The sequence below is a fragment of the Marmota monax genome, unplaced genomic scaffold (assembly GCF_021218885.2).
Source record: "Marmota monax isolate L192 unplaced genomic scaffold, Marmota_monax_Labrador192_F-V1.1 WCK01_AAM20220418_F8-fsc00007, whole genome shotgun sequence".
NCBI classification, from domain to species: Eukaryota; Metazoa; Chordata; class Mammalia; order Rodentia; family Sciuridae; genus Marmota; species Marmota monax.
In genome coordinates, this window is record NW_026692781.1 from 23950942 (window position 1) to 23967422 (window position 16481).

General features: G+C 37.5%; 1 protein-coding gene across 2 annotated transcripts in view; it reads right to left on the reverse strand.

The window, feature by feature from the left end:
- Stat4 (signal transducer and activator of transcription 4) overlaps window positions 1–15882 on the reverse strand; it is a 104403-nt gene extending 88521 nt beyond the window's left edge. Inside the window, exons 1-3 of one of the 2 annotated variants that reach the window (XM_058580334.1) lie at window positions 15611–15882; window positions 12750–12878; window positions 11004–11148 (exon numbers count right to left, since the gene is read on the reverse strand). In XM_058580334.1, the coding sequence (XP_058436317.1) occupies window positions 11004–11148; window positions 12750–12877 (273 nt within the window). In that variant the 5' untranslated portion in view covers window position 12878; window positions 15611–15882. Of the gene's footprint in view, window positions 1–11003; window positions 11149–12749; window positions 12879–15225; window positions 15352–15610 lie in introns of those variants that run through there. The other variant, XM_046447526.1, reaches the window with a different exon arrangement.
- Between the last annotated feature and the right edge of the window lie 599 nt (window positions 15883–16481).

Consider the following 16481-nt stretch of genomic DNA (forward strand, 5'->3'; position numbering starts at 1 on the left):
TCTGTTAGATGCTATAACTAGTGCTATATTCATTAATATGCCAGTTTAGACTTGTCAGCAATGAAAACCATAACACCACAAATGATTTTGTTGTAGGGAGTTAAAACCCACTGCTCAAAATAATCACAAAAATGAATGACATTATAATCATAGGTGTATATATATATTTCACTTGTTAATATTGGTGAAATACTGGAAATAAAATAATAAATGTTAAGTAAGGGGTAAATAAAAATTATGTTGAAAAAATATTTAAGGGAAAATGTTGTCTAAATGAATAATAAACTTAGGAAATATATATTAAACTTAGGAAAGGAGGCTATGAAACAATATTATTTTTTAAATAAGTTAATATCAGCAGAAAACATACATAGTAGTTACCAGTTAAAATAGTATTACAGATTTTTTTTTCTGCATATGTTTTCTAAGCTTTACTGGATATATATCACCTTTGTAAAAAAAAAAAGGTGTGTTTAAAAATTGGTAGATGGTGATACTAAACTGCAATAGCAAAAAGATAATAACCTGCAGAAACTCAGAGATAAACCCCCGTGTGGCTCAGAATTCATCTAATTTGATGCTCAGTAACTTAAGAGAGTTGGCTATCTTTGAGAGAAGACCTAAAACCAAAGTTGTTCATGTGCTTGTCAAAAGGCCTTTTATTGACAAGTACATGTTTATCAACTCACTATCAAGATTGGAGATGAGGACCTATATATATTCAGCTTTTTAGTAGAGCTAAAAATAATTACAGACATGGGAAGTTAATACTCCTCAAAATACAATTCCTGTCTTCATAATGCATGGAGAACTCTTTTAAAGATGAGATGTTTTCCCATTCACTGATGGGTTCTTTCATTCACTAAGTGAACAATGGGGAAATTTATAGCAGAAGTGACAAAAGGGGGCATTTCCTGGTGAGCATATTGGTAAGGGTTTGGAAAGACCAGAGTCTATTCATGTAATATGTTTCCTAGAGGTTTTGATAACAGGAAAAAGATCAAGTGAGTTCACAGCTGTGGTTTTTAAAAACCAAAGGATGGGACACCTGGGGGTCCTTGGTTATCCTTTGTCTCCTTCCTCATAGATGAGAATGCAGGAAGGAGGACTGGACGGTGTTACACACCAATTACAGGACTTCAAAATGACGATTTAAAATACATCTGAGGATGTTAATTTCATTATAACGAAGATGTATAATAATATATAATAATAAGATATAACAAAGTAAAAAAATGGGAGTAGAATGCTCATTTGCAGAGAATAAGTTATGGTACAGCCATAAGGTGTGAAAGACTTACCTAGAACACTGTGAAGTATTGCTAAGAGAAATCAAAGACCTCAATAAATGGAAGGATGTTTCACATTCATGGACTGAAAGACTCTATATCATTAAGATCTCAATTTTCCTCAAATAGATGTAAGCCCAATGAAAATCCCAGCAGGTTTATTTGTGGAATAAACAAGTTAGTCCTAATATTTATATGAATACTACAAGGATCCAGAAAATTTAAGACAATTCTGAAGAAAGAGAACAAGGTTTCTGGAGTGTTTTTACCACAATATATCAAGACTTATAAATCTATAGTAATTAGCTGTATTGGCACAAGGAAAGATAAGTAGACTAACTTACTAGAGAGCCACTACAGATTCATGACCAAGACACCCCTGCAATTCAATGAGGAAGGATGGTCACTTTAATAAATGGCTCTGGGCCAATCGGTCCTCCATATGGGACAAGCCTTCCTTCTCCCTTGCATATGCCAGACACAAAAGTCAGTTCCAAAGAAATATAGTAGTACCTGAGAAAGGTTAAAACAAGAAAGGTCCCCAAAGAAAACCTCAAGAATATCTTCATGATCCAGGACAAGCAAAGGGAAATTTGGACCTCAGAACTTTTGTTCATCAAATAACACCATTTAGAGGAAGGAAAAAAGAAAGGCACAGTGTAGACCAAGATATTTGCAACATGCATAACCATCAAAGGGCTCACTCAGAATGTATAAAGAACTAAAAAATCAGAAAAACAGACAAAAAATTTTAGTGGGCAAAGACTTCAACAGGAACTTAAAAAAGAAGATATCAAAATGGTCACTGAACATGAGGTTCTCAACATTATTAATCATGAATGCAAGTTAAAATTACAATGAGATGCTACTACACATACTCTAAAATGACCAAAGTGAAAGAAAACTGATGACAATATGCGCTGACAAGGAAACAGAGCAACTGAACTCATACATTTTCGTGGCAGTGCAATTAGTACAACCACTATAGATGGTTGTGCATGCTGTCATCTCCTAAGAACAAACATGTAATACTCTAAGACCGGACAATCTGACCTATGGGAATAAGATCACAAGAAGTGAGTGTATACACCTACTAAGAGACACAAACAAAAGTGCTCAGAACAGTTTTATTCATAAAATACAAAAACTATATATGGTCTAAGTTTCTATCCACAGAAGAATGAATGCTTGTGCTATGTTTAGATAATAGAATACTAATCTATCTATATATATATATATATATTTAGGTGGGGGTGTGGGTCTGGGGATTGAACCTAGGGAAACTTAACCACTGATCCACATCCCCAGCCTTTTTAAAAAAATATTTATTTAGAGACTGAATCTTGCCAAGTTGCTTAGGGCCTAGGTAAATTGCTGAGATTGACTTTGAATTTGTAATCCTCCTGCCTCATCCTCCTGAGCGTGATTATAGGTATGCTTCACAGTGCTTGGCTGTAATTTTTTTTTAAAGGAAAAATACAGGTGCATACAACAACATGGATAAATCTCATAAAAGGTAGAGTAAAAAAAAAATCTAACCCCAGAAACCCATTTCTCAGAATTTCACACAAGGAAGTTCCAGACAGCCCAAATAAATCTTCAATTATGTAAATAAGGACAGTTGTCAACTTGGTGAGTGGAGCCCACTGAGAAGCATGGGAGAGGAAATGCTCTGTCTCTTGATCTGGTGGTAGTTATATGTATACATGTTTTTAAAAAAATTCATTGTACAATAAAGATCTATTGCATTGTACGTATATTTATGTATATTCTACATCCGCAAAAACATTTTTAGAAAGAGATTTGCTTTGCTGTGATAGCATTGTGTTAAAATATGACACAATATTAGACCTCCATCTGCATCTTTCAGTTTGACTATGTAACTTTCTTATGAAAGCAGAGTGAGCAGTGAAAAGAAGAAGGCACAAGCCCTCTCGTACAGTTTCTAAGCAAATCTAATCATCATTTTGTTGTTCTGTGTTTTGTTGTGTGAGATACTTTGCAATCTTCTGTACTTCTTTAGCCTGAAGAGTCTAAGCTCTTGACATAGCTCCTGGGGAGTTGGTAGTAGTTCAGAAAGACCATTTATCCCTTTCCAGGTGAAGGCTAGTTCCAGAACATTTGTCTTTGGCTCCCTTTCACTTCAGGCTCTACTATTCCTCTCCAGAATTAATGCATTTTTTCTCTCAGTTTCCAATGCTCAGTGTCTCTCTCCTTTCTCTAAAAGGTTTCCTCAGCTCTTCCTACTTCTGGTCCCTTCCAGCTTGCCTCCTCTCACAGGTACTATATGTTCTAAATACTCTGCTTTGCAGAGTCAATTCTTTCCATCCTTAGAAACTGCCAGCTTCAGCAAGAAAGACCTTATCATCTAAATTGCTCTCATGGACCCTATCAAAACTGCATTTGCAATAATAATGTGACATTTGCTCCATTAGTTAGGGGTACTCGTTGCAATAAGGCAATAGTTCCATTTTCAATATCAGCTCTACTCTTCATTTATTAAACAGGACACTGAGCCCCTTCAGTATGTGGGGAAGACAAAGACAAACGCACTGGAGGAGCTCAGTCTTCTGGAGGAGACAGGCAAACACTTAGACATGTTAGCTCCAGTTACTTCCTGTTAGCTGCCTATTACATTTCACTTAGGATTTATCAAAATTTATCCTATGCCCCTTCCCAAATCTAACGTCTTCATTATGCACCAACATCCAAGAGACAACCGCAACCAAATGCCTGTCATCTCTTATTTTTCACTCTCACGCACACTTCAAATCCATCCACTCCTTGCATGTCAATTCTTTTAACCAAATGATCTACAGCACATATTTTTCATCCCTATTGCTACTGGCTAGCTCAGCATCCATTTCTTTTTTGTTGAACTATTGTTACAAAGTCCATGCCTGTTGCTCTAACTCCACACAGTTGCCACGAAACTCTCTACCTTTTTCTTGGTCTCTCTTTCTGTGAAGATTTTTTTTTTTATTGTTCAGGGAAAGGAGGAGATAAGGTGAGTTAATGATGTGCTCAGTTACATAAAATCAATGTTCTTGACTCAAGTGGCCAATCAGAAGATTATGGTAATAAATACTGAAGATCAGCCATCTACCAAGTCCTTGATTCTGGGTCCTGATTATTGAAAGGGAGTAACAGATAGAGACAGGTGTCACAACAAAGCAAATCTTTTGTTCCCAAGTCACTTCTAGCCAAGGCAATAATGGAGGTCCCCAAAGCACCTTGTAGCTTTATGAGAAAACCAACTTTTCCCCCAATTCATGAACTTTTTTGTCAGTGACTTAAAATGATAACTTTGAAGAGATGTATCTGGACCAGTTGTTGCTCAACACCTGTGAACTTAAGACATACTAAGTATCTAATTAATCATTACTCATGTAAATAACAACTTTAAAGCTAAACATAATTGGTTTCTAACCAGACTACCAAAATAAAAAAATATATATTTTTTAAAGATACTAGCAAAATGACACAATTCTACTTTTCAGGTGAAAGTGTGCCTAACCTGTTCTTCACATCCCCAGGACACTCCCAGCACATAAAGCCAATGGAGAGTGACAATCAGCCTACGACTATGAACATCTTCATATCCTTTTTCTCAACTGGCATCTGTGTCTCTTCACCTACTTTCTCAGTGGAGCAGTTATTCATTTTCCTAGGGGCAGTGGAAATCTAATTTTCTCCCTGGCCATGGCTGAGCTCTGGAGTTGTCAGTTCCTCTTTAAATTTGATACCAATCATTGGACCCGGAGATTTGCATGCCCCATCAGCATCTGGGGTATCCATGGCAGCTCCTAGATTGTGTGGACTGCTTCTGCAAGGACCGAGGAGGATATACTTACCAAAACCAAGTCTTGTACTTGACTTTTTCTCATATGAATAGTTTATTTTATTTTATTTTTCTTTTAAATACATTACAGTTAGTTTTTGTGTTAAGAGAAACAAAATCCATCCAGTCTCTGGATAAAATGAGGAGAGGGGACAAAGGGCTGAAAATGAGAGAAAAAAACTTTCAACCTTGGAATTCTGCAAAATTCTTTTCCTACAATAGACAAGGGGAAAGTCTTCCTAGAGGAAAAACCAGCACCAAATATGCTTTTAATAAAAACATATATTTGTGTCATGCTTTGGTTTAGAAACTGTTGATAATTCCTCATCACCTAAGCCCAAAGTTCTCAGTGTGGCATTTGAGGATTTCATGTAACCCTTTCAATACTTAAGATGCCTAACTTGTTTGAAGGGGTAGATATTCTCATATTGGTTTGTTGTTGTTGTTTTGGTTTTTGGTACACAAATTGAACCTGGGGCACTTAACCACTGAGCCACATCCTCAGCCCTGTTTTGTATTTTTATTTAGAGATAAGGTCTCACTGAGTTGCTTAGGTCCTCACTAAGTTCTGAGCCTGGCTTTGAAATTATGATTCTCCTGCCTCAGCCTCTGGAGCTACTGGGATTATTGAAATGCCCCACTGCACCTGGCCTCTTGTCATATTCTTGCTCTTGCTTTTCCTTTTCTATAGGATTCCATCTTCTCTCTCACCTCTTCAGAGAGTCCTGAATCATCATTTTAGACCCACCTCAAATGTTCCCAACTCTGCAAATTATGATGGCAGGTACCTCTACCATGGTGCATGCTGCACTACTTCATAAATATTTGTTTGCACTTGGTCTCCATTCCAGATCAAAAAATCTTTAAACACAATAATTTTATATATATCTTCTTCACTTTGTATTTTCAGTGGTCAATAGTAGCCTGATGTTAAAAATTCATGTAATGGAATGAATAACCAATTAACAAGTATCTATGGAGTAGTTACGCAGTATACTTCAAAGCAAATTATATGAGCCCTACTTTTTAAATTTTTTTATTTTTCATTCTAATATGTTATGTATGACAACATAATGCATTACAATTCATATTACACATATAGAGAACAATTTTTCATAATCTCCGGTTGTACACAAAGTAGAGTCATACCACTTATGTTTTCATACATTTTCTTAGGGTAATGATGTCCATCTCACTCCACCATCTTTCCTACCCCCATCCCCCTTTGCTCTATCTAGAGTTCGTCTAATCCACCCATGCTCCCTCCCCAATCCCATTATAAATCAGCATCCTTAAATCAGAGAAAACATTTGTCATTTGGTTTTGGGGGATTGGCTAACTTCATTAGCACTGTATTCTCCAACTCCATCCATTTACCTGCAGATGCCATGATTTTATTCTCTTTTAATGCTGAATAGTATACCATTGTGTATATATACTACATTTTCTTTATCCTTCTACTGAAGGGCATCTAGGTTGGTTCCACAGTTTAGCTATTGTGAATTGTGCTGCTATAAACATTAAAGTGTCTGTGTTCCCTGCAGTATGCTGTTTTTAAGTCATTTGGGTATAAACTGAGGAGTGGGATAGCTGGGTCAAATGGTGGTTCCATTCCCAGTTTTCCAAGCAATCTCCATACTCCTTTTCAGATTGGCTGCACTAATTTGCAATCCCACCAGCAATGTATGAGTGTGCCTTTTCCCCCATATCCTTGCCAACACTTACTGTTGTTTGTATTCTTCATAGCTGCCATTCTGACTGGAGTGAGATTAAATCTTAGAGTAGTCTTGATTTGCATTTCTCTAATTGCTAGAGGTGTTGAACATTTTTTCATATGTTTTATGGTTGGTTGTATGTCCTCTTCTGAGAAGTGTCAGTTCAGTTCCTTGGCCCATTTATTGATTGGGTTATTTAGGTTTTGTTTTTTGGTTTTGTTTTTGTTGTTGTTGTTTGTTTGTTTGTTTTGTTTTGTTTTTGGTGTTAAAAATTTTGAGTTCTTTATGTATCCTAGAGATTAGTTCTCTATCTGATGTGCATGTGGTAAAATTTGCTCCCAAAATGTAGGCTCTCTATTCACCTCACCCATTGTTTCTTTTGCTTAGAAGAAAATTTTTAGTTTGAATCCATTCCATTTATTGATTCTTGGTTTTAATTCTTGTGCTATAGGAGTCTTATAAAGGAAGTTGGTGCCTAATCCCACATGATAGAGATTTGGGCCTACTTTTTCTTCTATTAGGTGCAGTATCTCTGTTTTAATTCCTAGGTCCTTGATCCACTTTGAGTTGAGTTTTGTACATGGTGAAAGATAGGGGTTTAATTTCATTTTGTTGCATATGAATTTCCAGTTTTCCCAGCACCATTTGTTGAAGAGGCTATCTTTTCTCCAATGTATGTTTTTGGCACCTTTGTCTAATATGAGATAACTATAATTATGTGGGTTTGTCTCTGTATCCTCTATTCTGTACCATTGGTCTATCCATCTATTTTGGTGCCAATACCATGCTGTTTTTGTTACTATTGATCTGTAGTTTAGTTTAAGATCTGGTATATTGATGCCACCTACTTCACTCTTCTTGCTAAGGATTGCTTAAGCTATTCTGGGTCTCTTATTTTTTCAGATGAATTTCATGACTTCTTTTTCTATTTATGTGAGGGATTTTCTATTTATGTCATTGGGATTTTGATTGGAATTGCATCAATTCTGTATAGTGCTTTTGGTAGTAAGGTCATTTTGATAATACTAATTCTGCCTATCCAAGAACAAGGTAGGTCTTTCCATATTCTAAGGTCTTCTTTAATTTTTTTCTTTAGCATTCTATAGTTTTCATTGTAGAGGTCTTCACCTGTTTTATTGATTCCCGAGTGTTTTTTTTTTTTTTGGCTATTATAAATGGAGTAGTTTCCCTCATTTCCCTTTCAGAGGATTTCTGACTGATATACAGAAGTGCCTTTTTTTTTTAAATGGGTGTTGATTTTATATCCTGCTACTTTGCTGAATTAATTTGTTAGTTCTAGAAGTTTTCTGGTGGAATTTTTTTGTGTCTTCTAGGTATAGAATCATATCATCAACAAATAGTGCTAACTTGAGTTCTTCTTTTCCTAACCGCATCTGTTTAATTTCTTTCGTCTAATTGCTCCGACTAGTGTTTCAAGAACAATGTTAAATAGAAGTGGTGAAAGAGGGTATACCTGTTCCAGTTTTTAGAGGGAATGCTTTCAATTTTTCTCCATTTAGAATGATGTTGGTCTGGGATAAGCCCTACTTTTAAGAAACCCAGCCAGATGCAGTAGCTCATGCCTGTAATCCCAGTTACTGGGAGACTGAGGCAGAAGAATCACAAGTTTGAGGTCAGCCTGGGCAATTTAGTGAGACACTATGTCAAGATAAAATTTAAAAGGGTCTGGGAAGTGTATGTCAGTGGTAGGCCTGGCAAATGTGAGGTCTTGGGTTCAATCCCCAGTAAGAAAGAGTCAAAGACAAACGAACAGAGAAATCCCAAATATCATTTGGAATAAAAAAAAATCATGTCCCACTATACACAAAGTAATTATTCCATAAAGAAGACCCAGACTCTGGCATAAACTTCTTGGAGAATCAGAATCATTGTGGACTCAGTTACTAAATTGTTAAAGAAGATTTAATGAAAAAGGCAGAGTAACCGAAATAGTCTTGGATAAGATAAAGGTTAAAGGAGTAGGCACAAAACGATTCACAAATGGAATTTCTGTTGATCATATTGGATTGGTACCATGTGCCTGGGATGAAGAATTACGCCACACAATGTCCACCTCTGTTGCTTGTCTCAAATCATACTCCCCCAACGCACAAAATCTTGCCAACTAATTCACATTTCATCTTAAATACATTTCACCTTAAATGGCACACCATGTATATCTCCCAACCTTTGAACTATGAGTTTGCAATATTGGCACCAAGTAATTACTTCAGAGGAATTCGAGTTATGAGGAAATTGGGGAAATAAACTGTGGGTTGATTAACATATTGGCTGCCATCCTGTGCAGCAAAATGGCACCAAAGTCTGAACCCTAGACTCCTCAACTCCAAGCTCCTTCGGAATTACACAAGGCAGCTCCGCGCTCCTTTCAGGTCTCAGGTTATGGTCATTTCTTTATTTCTCTTTGTGTGTGGTGAACAGAGGGGAAGGAAGAGGAGTGAACTGAGAAAGCAGTGTGGGTTAGGGGGTAAGATCTGGCAGGTTCAGAGAGCTCATTATGTAAAGCAATGTGTTTTTTCCTCCTTTGGTATTGCAAAATGTGTTTTTAACCTCCCACCTCATGTAAACAATCTCACTTCACTGAATACTCAGAAACCAGAACAGGAATGTACAGACTGGACCAGAAAGAATCTGCCGTTGGATCCGTTTCAGGGAGCTTTCAGTTATAACACATTTTTATTCACTCACACTAGAACATGGGAGATGTGGGTTACACTTGCACATGTCCCCTCACCCACTGAGTTTCAAACTCTCACAAATGGAGTCATTACCATGGTCTGTGAAGAGTGCTTGTAGGTGGTGGGATTACTAACCACAGAGTTAACAGAGTCAGCACCACAATTAGAAAGGCCTGTTAACTCTGTGGTGTCCTAACTGATAGAAAGTTTTTTCTATTACAAGACAAGATTGCTGTTGCCTGTTTCTCCCCTACTTCACTAACTTTTGAGGAATAGCCATAAAATTTCATAAAAATTTGAAAAACAGGGCTGAGGTTGTGGCTCAGTGGTAGAGCACTTGCCTAGCACATGTGAGTCACTGGGTTCCATCCTCAGCACCACAAAATAAATAAATAAATAAATAAATAAAGATATTGTGTCCACCTACAAATTGGGCTAGAGGAAGGCATAGAGGTCCAAACCAAAGGAATGAACAATCTATTCAATGAAATAATATGGTAAAAAGAATATTAAAAAAGAAAACTTGAAAACCCAAATAGAGGATGTGTGAGCTTTTGGGACTGTAAACATAGCAAGTGCTTATTCAATATTTGTTGGCTGAATAAAAAAACTATATAATATTTATAAAGACATTACTCAGTACTAAATGACATAGTAAGTATACAAATGAAGAGATGGGTTCATTTACAAATTAGCAAATGACAACAAAAAAAACACGCAATAAAACTTTAAGATGAGAAATGGTTAATAGATGGAAAGAAGGATATTATATTAACATTTAAGTTCAATTTGCCAATAGGATATTACCCTGTACCTACACACTCCTTATGACATAATATCAATACATACAAAGTAAAAACTTCAAGTTCAGGAGAGATGGCAATTCTACATAATAGACAAGGACAGGAGGTGATAGGGCAAGGAAACTCTCCGGTAGGATATGGTAATGGTGGGCACGTTGACATTACACATTTCTCGAAACCCAAGGAATTATGCAGCATCAACAGCAAAGCTGAGTGTAATTTTGGACTTTAAGCTAATGATAATGCATCAATATTAGTTCATCAATGGCAACATATACCCATCCTGCTTCCACTTAGCAATGAGAACAACACCAACTCTGTTACAACAGAGACAAAGGCCAGGGGAAAGGCCAGAGAGCAGCCAGGAAACTACTGTTCTTTAAATCTCTATTCCGGTGTTGTTGGACTCCATCACAGCAAGTGAACAAGCCACGTGAGTAACACACACACGCCTTCCCACTTATAGTATATTTGAAATTTCATGAAAAATAAACATTATGTAATAACATATAACTCAGCACAAACTTTTAAATGATAATTCAATTTTTACCCTTAAATCTGATTTGAAAATAATGTAAATAGTACTTATTTTGATTTTTAAATGAATTTAAGACTCATACATCCAAATATTTTGAAAAAGTGGAATACATTCTCACCTGAAGGACTTTCCTGATTCTTTTTAGGTTGTGTATCAAGAGCAGGTTTTTCTCTTTGGAAACACGACCTAACTGATCATCCAGTTGTATCAACAAGTTTTGAAGAAGAATTGTTGCCATGGTTTCATTGTTAGAAGCTGCCTCCCTAAAAATTTTTTTAAAAAAGTGCTTTTATACAACAGGAAACAACTTGGTAAAATATCTACTTTTTTACCGAATGAATTTTAAAGGGATAGATCCAACAGTGATAGTATTAAGAGGTTTTTAAAAATAAATCTGTATACATGAAAAAATGTTCAACATCACTAATCATTGGGGAATTGTAAATCAAAACTATAGTTAAGCTGCCACTTTACATTTATCATGAAAAAAAGAGAAAAGAAGGAAAAAAAAGAAAAAAGCAACAGAAAACAGATAACAAGTGTTGACAAGGATATTGAGAAGTGGAAACCCTTTTGCATTGGTGATAGGAATGTCAAATGTGCAGCCACTGTGGAAGACAGTGTGGCAATTACGCAGAACAGTAAACATAAAATTACCAGATGATCCAACAATACTATATTTGGGAATACACTCAAAAAGAATTGAAAGCAGGGACTTGAACAGATATTTGCATATCAATATTCATAGCAACTTTGTTGGCAATATCCCAAAGGTAGAAACAACATAAATGTCTATTGAAATATGAATTGATCCAACAAAAAGTGATAGATGCATACAAGGCAATATTATTCTGCCTTAAAAATGAAGGAAATTCTGGTACATGCAATAACATGGATGAATCTTGAAAATATTCAGTGAAATAAGTCAGTGGCAAAAAGACAAATATTCTGTTACTGTATTTATGTAAAGTGCCTAGAGAGTCAAATTCACAGAGACAGAAAATAGAATAGCAGTTGCCAGGGCCTGGGAATGGGAGTTATTATTTAGTGAGTGCAGAGTTTCAGTTTGGGGAGATGAAAACATTCTGCAGATGGAGGGAGGGATTTAATGTTACTAAACTCTACACCTAAAAGTGGTAAAAATGATAAATTTTATACTGTATATATTTTGCCATAATAAAAAAAAAGTTGACAGAAGCAAAAGATCAAATCATATAAGGTGAGTATAGTTTTGAAGAATATGAATTGGCCAATTTCATATAAGAGTTGATTTTCTGAAGTCTCAGGGAAGTCTTGGATTTTTAGTTGCTCCAAGTCTAATAGGATACAGGGAGTAAATACTGAGTATTTTATTTGCCTTCAGATTACTCCAAGTCCAATAAGGTAGAGGGAGCAAGGGGCAGGGAAGGAGCTTGTTAAACACACAAATTCATACAGACAGTTGAGGGCAGGTTGGGGGGTGTTTTGGGGAAGGGGAGTGGAGAGGTGGAATAGGAGTTCCTAAAAAGAATATTTACTTCTGTGATGGAAGATTGATAATATTTTTAAATTTTATCAATTTTAGATTCAATTTATCAAATTTAGATTTTTAGATTCACTTCTTATTTTTTTAATAAATAACAAATTGGCGGGGGGCTGGCTTACAGAAAATCAAAACACTAAACCCATTAAATTTTCATCTACAATGGATGAAACCAGAAAGGACATTGGCTCCCCTCCTTTGAGAAGGTCTTTTAAATCCTTAAAGAAACTTGTTACCTGAAAAGAATGTATCTACGAATCAAAAGTGAGCCATAGACTAAATCCACAGAAAGCATAGAGCAACTGTACATCAACTTCTAGGGAAAAAAATGTTTGATCCTACCAGTCTTGATTTTCAATCCACTGGGCCAGCAGATGTCGTATTTCCATAGGAAAGTTGTCATCATAAAATTGATCTACTTGCTCCAAAAACTTAATTTCTAACTGTTGGACTTGATTCCACTGAGTCATGCTGTAAAAGAAGGGATAAAATGGGCATTTTAAAACGTTGATAGTTATGGTCCATGTTTTCTTCTTTCCTTAGGGTTCAATCAGACAATGTGATCCTTTAGTTAAGTAACTGGAAAAAATTGTCTTATAGTCACTCAAAGGCACAAAGAGAGAAAATGCTTTTGAGCCTAACACACAGTAATTCCTCTTAGTGTGTCAAAAGGTATCCCTAACAAGGGAAACAGTCTTCTTCCTCTGCCCTCAAACCACATCCTTTCTTGTTCTATAACATGACCTCCTGTTCTACCTTCTCCCCCTCCCCAAAACACTCCCTGCCCTGCCCCCAGCTTTCTACATGCCTCTGTAGGCTTAGCATATTCCCTGACCCTGCTCCCTGTACAGCATCAGACTCAGTAGAAGTCAGATAACACACTCAAGTCCAAAGGCCTCCTGAGGGTTTATCTGGGAGGAATCCCCTACTCCTTTACATGGAAATGCCCAAAACTTTTTTTTTTTTTCCCAGATGTGTTTGTCTTCTAGAGCCAGTTTTATGTTCCTGATTTCTAGTCTAATTCTGTCATAGCCTCCAAAAGAATGTATATGTTTTTCATAGGTTCAAGCAATTCAGTAAATATTTTTATTTCCAATAAATATTTTTATTTCTCCCTTTGGTGATCACTATGGGTAGGCAAAAGCTTTTAAAGTCCTTTAGTTTGTCTCTGATGTCTATCTGACAGTGGTTAAACCCTCAAGTTACTGAAGGAAGGAGAAACCACACTCGATAAATATTTGGATGCCTGTCATAAAACAAGAGAATGCGTTCCTCCCACATAACTCCACCCTGGTCAATGTAGGAGCTAACTCAGGAAAATTAATATGACATTGTCTCCTTGAAATTACAGTATTTTCGTTTCTTCAGAGTCAGGATTCTTATTATTTGTTCAGTAATATAAGTTCAAAATAATTTAAAAAAAGACTTTACATGATTAATTACTATAGTATTTCAACAAAACATAAAGGTAATTTAAGGTTTCCTTCAGCTTACAGAACATTATGATAATCAATTTCACACAATTCTTCAAGTTTCAAATGGAACCATTCTGAGCACCTTTCCCTTGAGCTCCCAGTAAATGATCAAAACTGTATAGAAAGAAAATTGTTGCAGATGTTTTGATAAAAAGAAATCAAGTGGGAAAGGAAATAATCTTTAACTTGCATATGATTTTATATTTATGAATTCCTTTTTACACATTACAATTCTAGGCATATTGTAAATGCTCAGTAAAATCTTGTTAGATGGAGCGTGAATGGCACTCCTGATATTGCTATCCATTGAATCCGTGAATAGTAAGCATTAACTCCACTTTAAAAATGACAAAAACATGAGAGCTAAGTAGAGGAAATGATGCCTGCCCAAGATTCACATCAACTAAGGATAGACCTGAGGTCTCCCTCTGCCAAATTGTCCAGTTACTGGGTATATATATTCCATACACAATTGGAGCATTTGTTTCCACACTATTATCAACATTGTCCTGCTGTAGCTATCAATTTATTCTATTTAATGATAACCAAGAATACTAGCTGAAAATAACGTTACAATTTTAGTTGCTATCGTATGGTTTAATCCTTACTCTGGTTTAGACAAAAGTCTGTTTTCTAAGAATTAATCTATCTTAAATCACTCCAAAGATCTGAGCCTTCCTTCTGAAGAGCTAAACTGGAGGCTGAAAAGGGGGGAAATAAGACACTTTTCTCAGTTGCAGCAATAATAAAGTGATAAACACCTTTAGACCCCCTTCAGCAACGACCCTTCGCTTTGGCTCTCTCGGGGGTAATTCTTCTGTCCCCAACCGTATACATTGCTTCTAAAAACTGGGTGCCTGTCTGTTTTCTTGGGACATTCTGTTCCACCTGGGAGCTAGTGGTACTGAGTTGACTTTTGAACCCAACCGGAGCTTGCAAAGAAGATGAGTTGCCCTGAAAGATCACTCGCGCTTATCAAAGCCACATTCCCTGGATATCCTAGCTGCAGGCTTTCTTCTGAACCCAGGCATACAAATCTCATGCTAAACATCTCAGCTCTAGACTCTGGCTGGGAAAGTCAAGCAGGACTCATTCTCTGCACCCTGCGCACACATATCTGCGGCAGCCACACTCTCGGAGTCACCGGACCTTGGTGGGGAAAAGCCACGCCAGAGTGCGTCTGTGAATCTCCCAGTGAGACCCTTCTTTTTATAGTCTCACGTCCTCAGATAAATTAAAAATGAAGCAACTGTCAACAAGTGCAAAGCCGGCTCCTCCAGCATCCTGTCTAAGCATTTCCTCCTAGGGAGGGGTCGCACGAAGATAAGGTTGGCCCTGCTTACCTGGCGTGCTCCAGGCCCAGGTCCCGAGCAGTGCTCAAGTCCAAGGTCGGAATCGCCCTTCACAGCCCCCAGGACACACCACTGACGCCATCGTCAGTAGGGGATTTGCATTTCTCCACCCACTTGAGGCTTTCCTGTGCGTCAGTGTTTGAGTCTCTGGGACTTTACTTGGGTTAGTTCCCACCCACTCTCTCCTCTTGAAATGCTAAAAAGCGAAAGAATCGGGTTAAAATCCCTTTGAGGGACATTGTCTTCCCTCTCATCCTTCCCAGCTACCCCTGTGGGGTGCCAGAAGTTTCAAGGTGGAGACTACACGCTCATTCACTCATTCCCTCCTTTCCTCCAGTGGTTTCTTCAGACAGTCCAAGATTCTCTGTAAACTTACCTGGAGCCCAACTCCTTGGCTCTGCTATCTTCCCAGTATCAGACTCCACTCACCCAGGTGAGCCAGCCCTTGGGATGGAACCGATAAGTAGCCAGGATCAACACACCAAACACATAAACCTCACCGAACTAAAATTCCAGCAGAGTCTGCTTAGTTGGAGGAGGTCAGCCTCACCCAGAGGTTTGGGCCAACTCCTGTTTAGGTCACCCGTGTCTACCCTCACTGGACAGCATCCTGAGTAGCCCTGCACGTGGTAGCTACAGTGTGCTCTTCTCCCTTTGTGACATGAGCTGTTCTAGAATCACAGAGCTGGAGGGAGCCTTGGTTCCACCTGGTTCTAAATCCTGTTTCATATCTGAGAGACTTAGGGCCAGAGTGACCCAAGTTATTCAATAAGTCAACTCCTGAGCCCAGATAAGAGTCTAATGTTTTCACTCACATGTCAGTGCTCATCCTCTTAAAATTAAATATTAACCCCTTGGCATATGAGAATTCTATAAATGTTCAATAAAAACAAGAGCAAAGGAAGATAAACAGACCAAAAGAAAGGTAGAAAGCACATGTCTAGAGCAATATAGCAAGAGCAAAAGTCTTGCTTCACCCTCCCTGTGACCAGCCATCATACAGGTATGCCCTCTGGATTGTCCTCCTCTCCCAGGTGATGTTGTGAACATGTGCTTAACTCCCCCTCCCCTAAAGGTCAATTGACCCTGAACTTGGCTTTCCATACCACTCTGAATTTACTGCTCAGGTCAGTCTGGTCCTGGCTGCTTGCCTACTGACTAAGTTTCCAGGAGTTTATATTGCTCTTGTCACCACATGAAGAGAATTCCTAATTCAGGTATTCCAAATCGGCTGGATGACGTCTCAT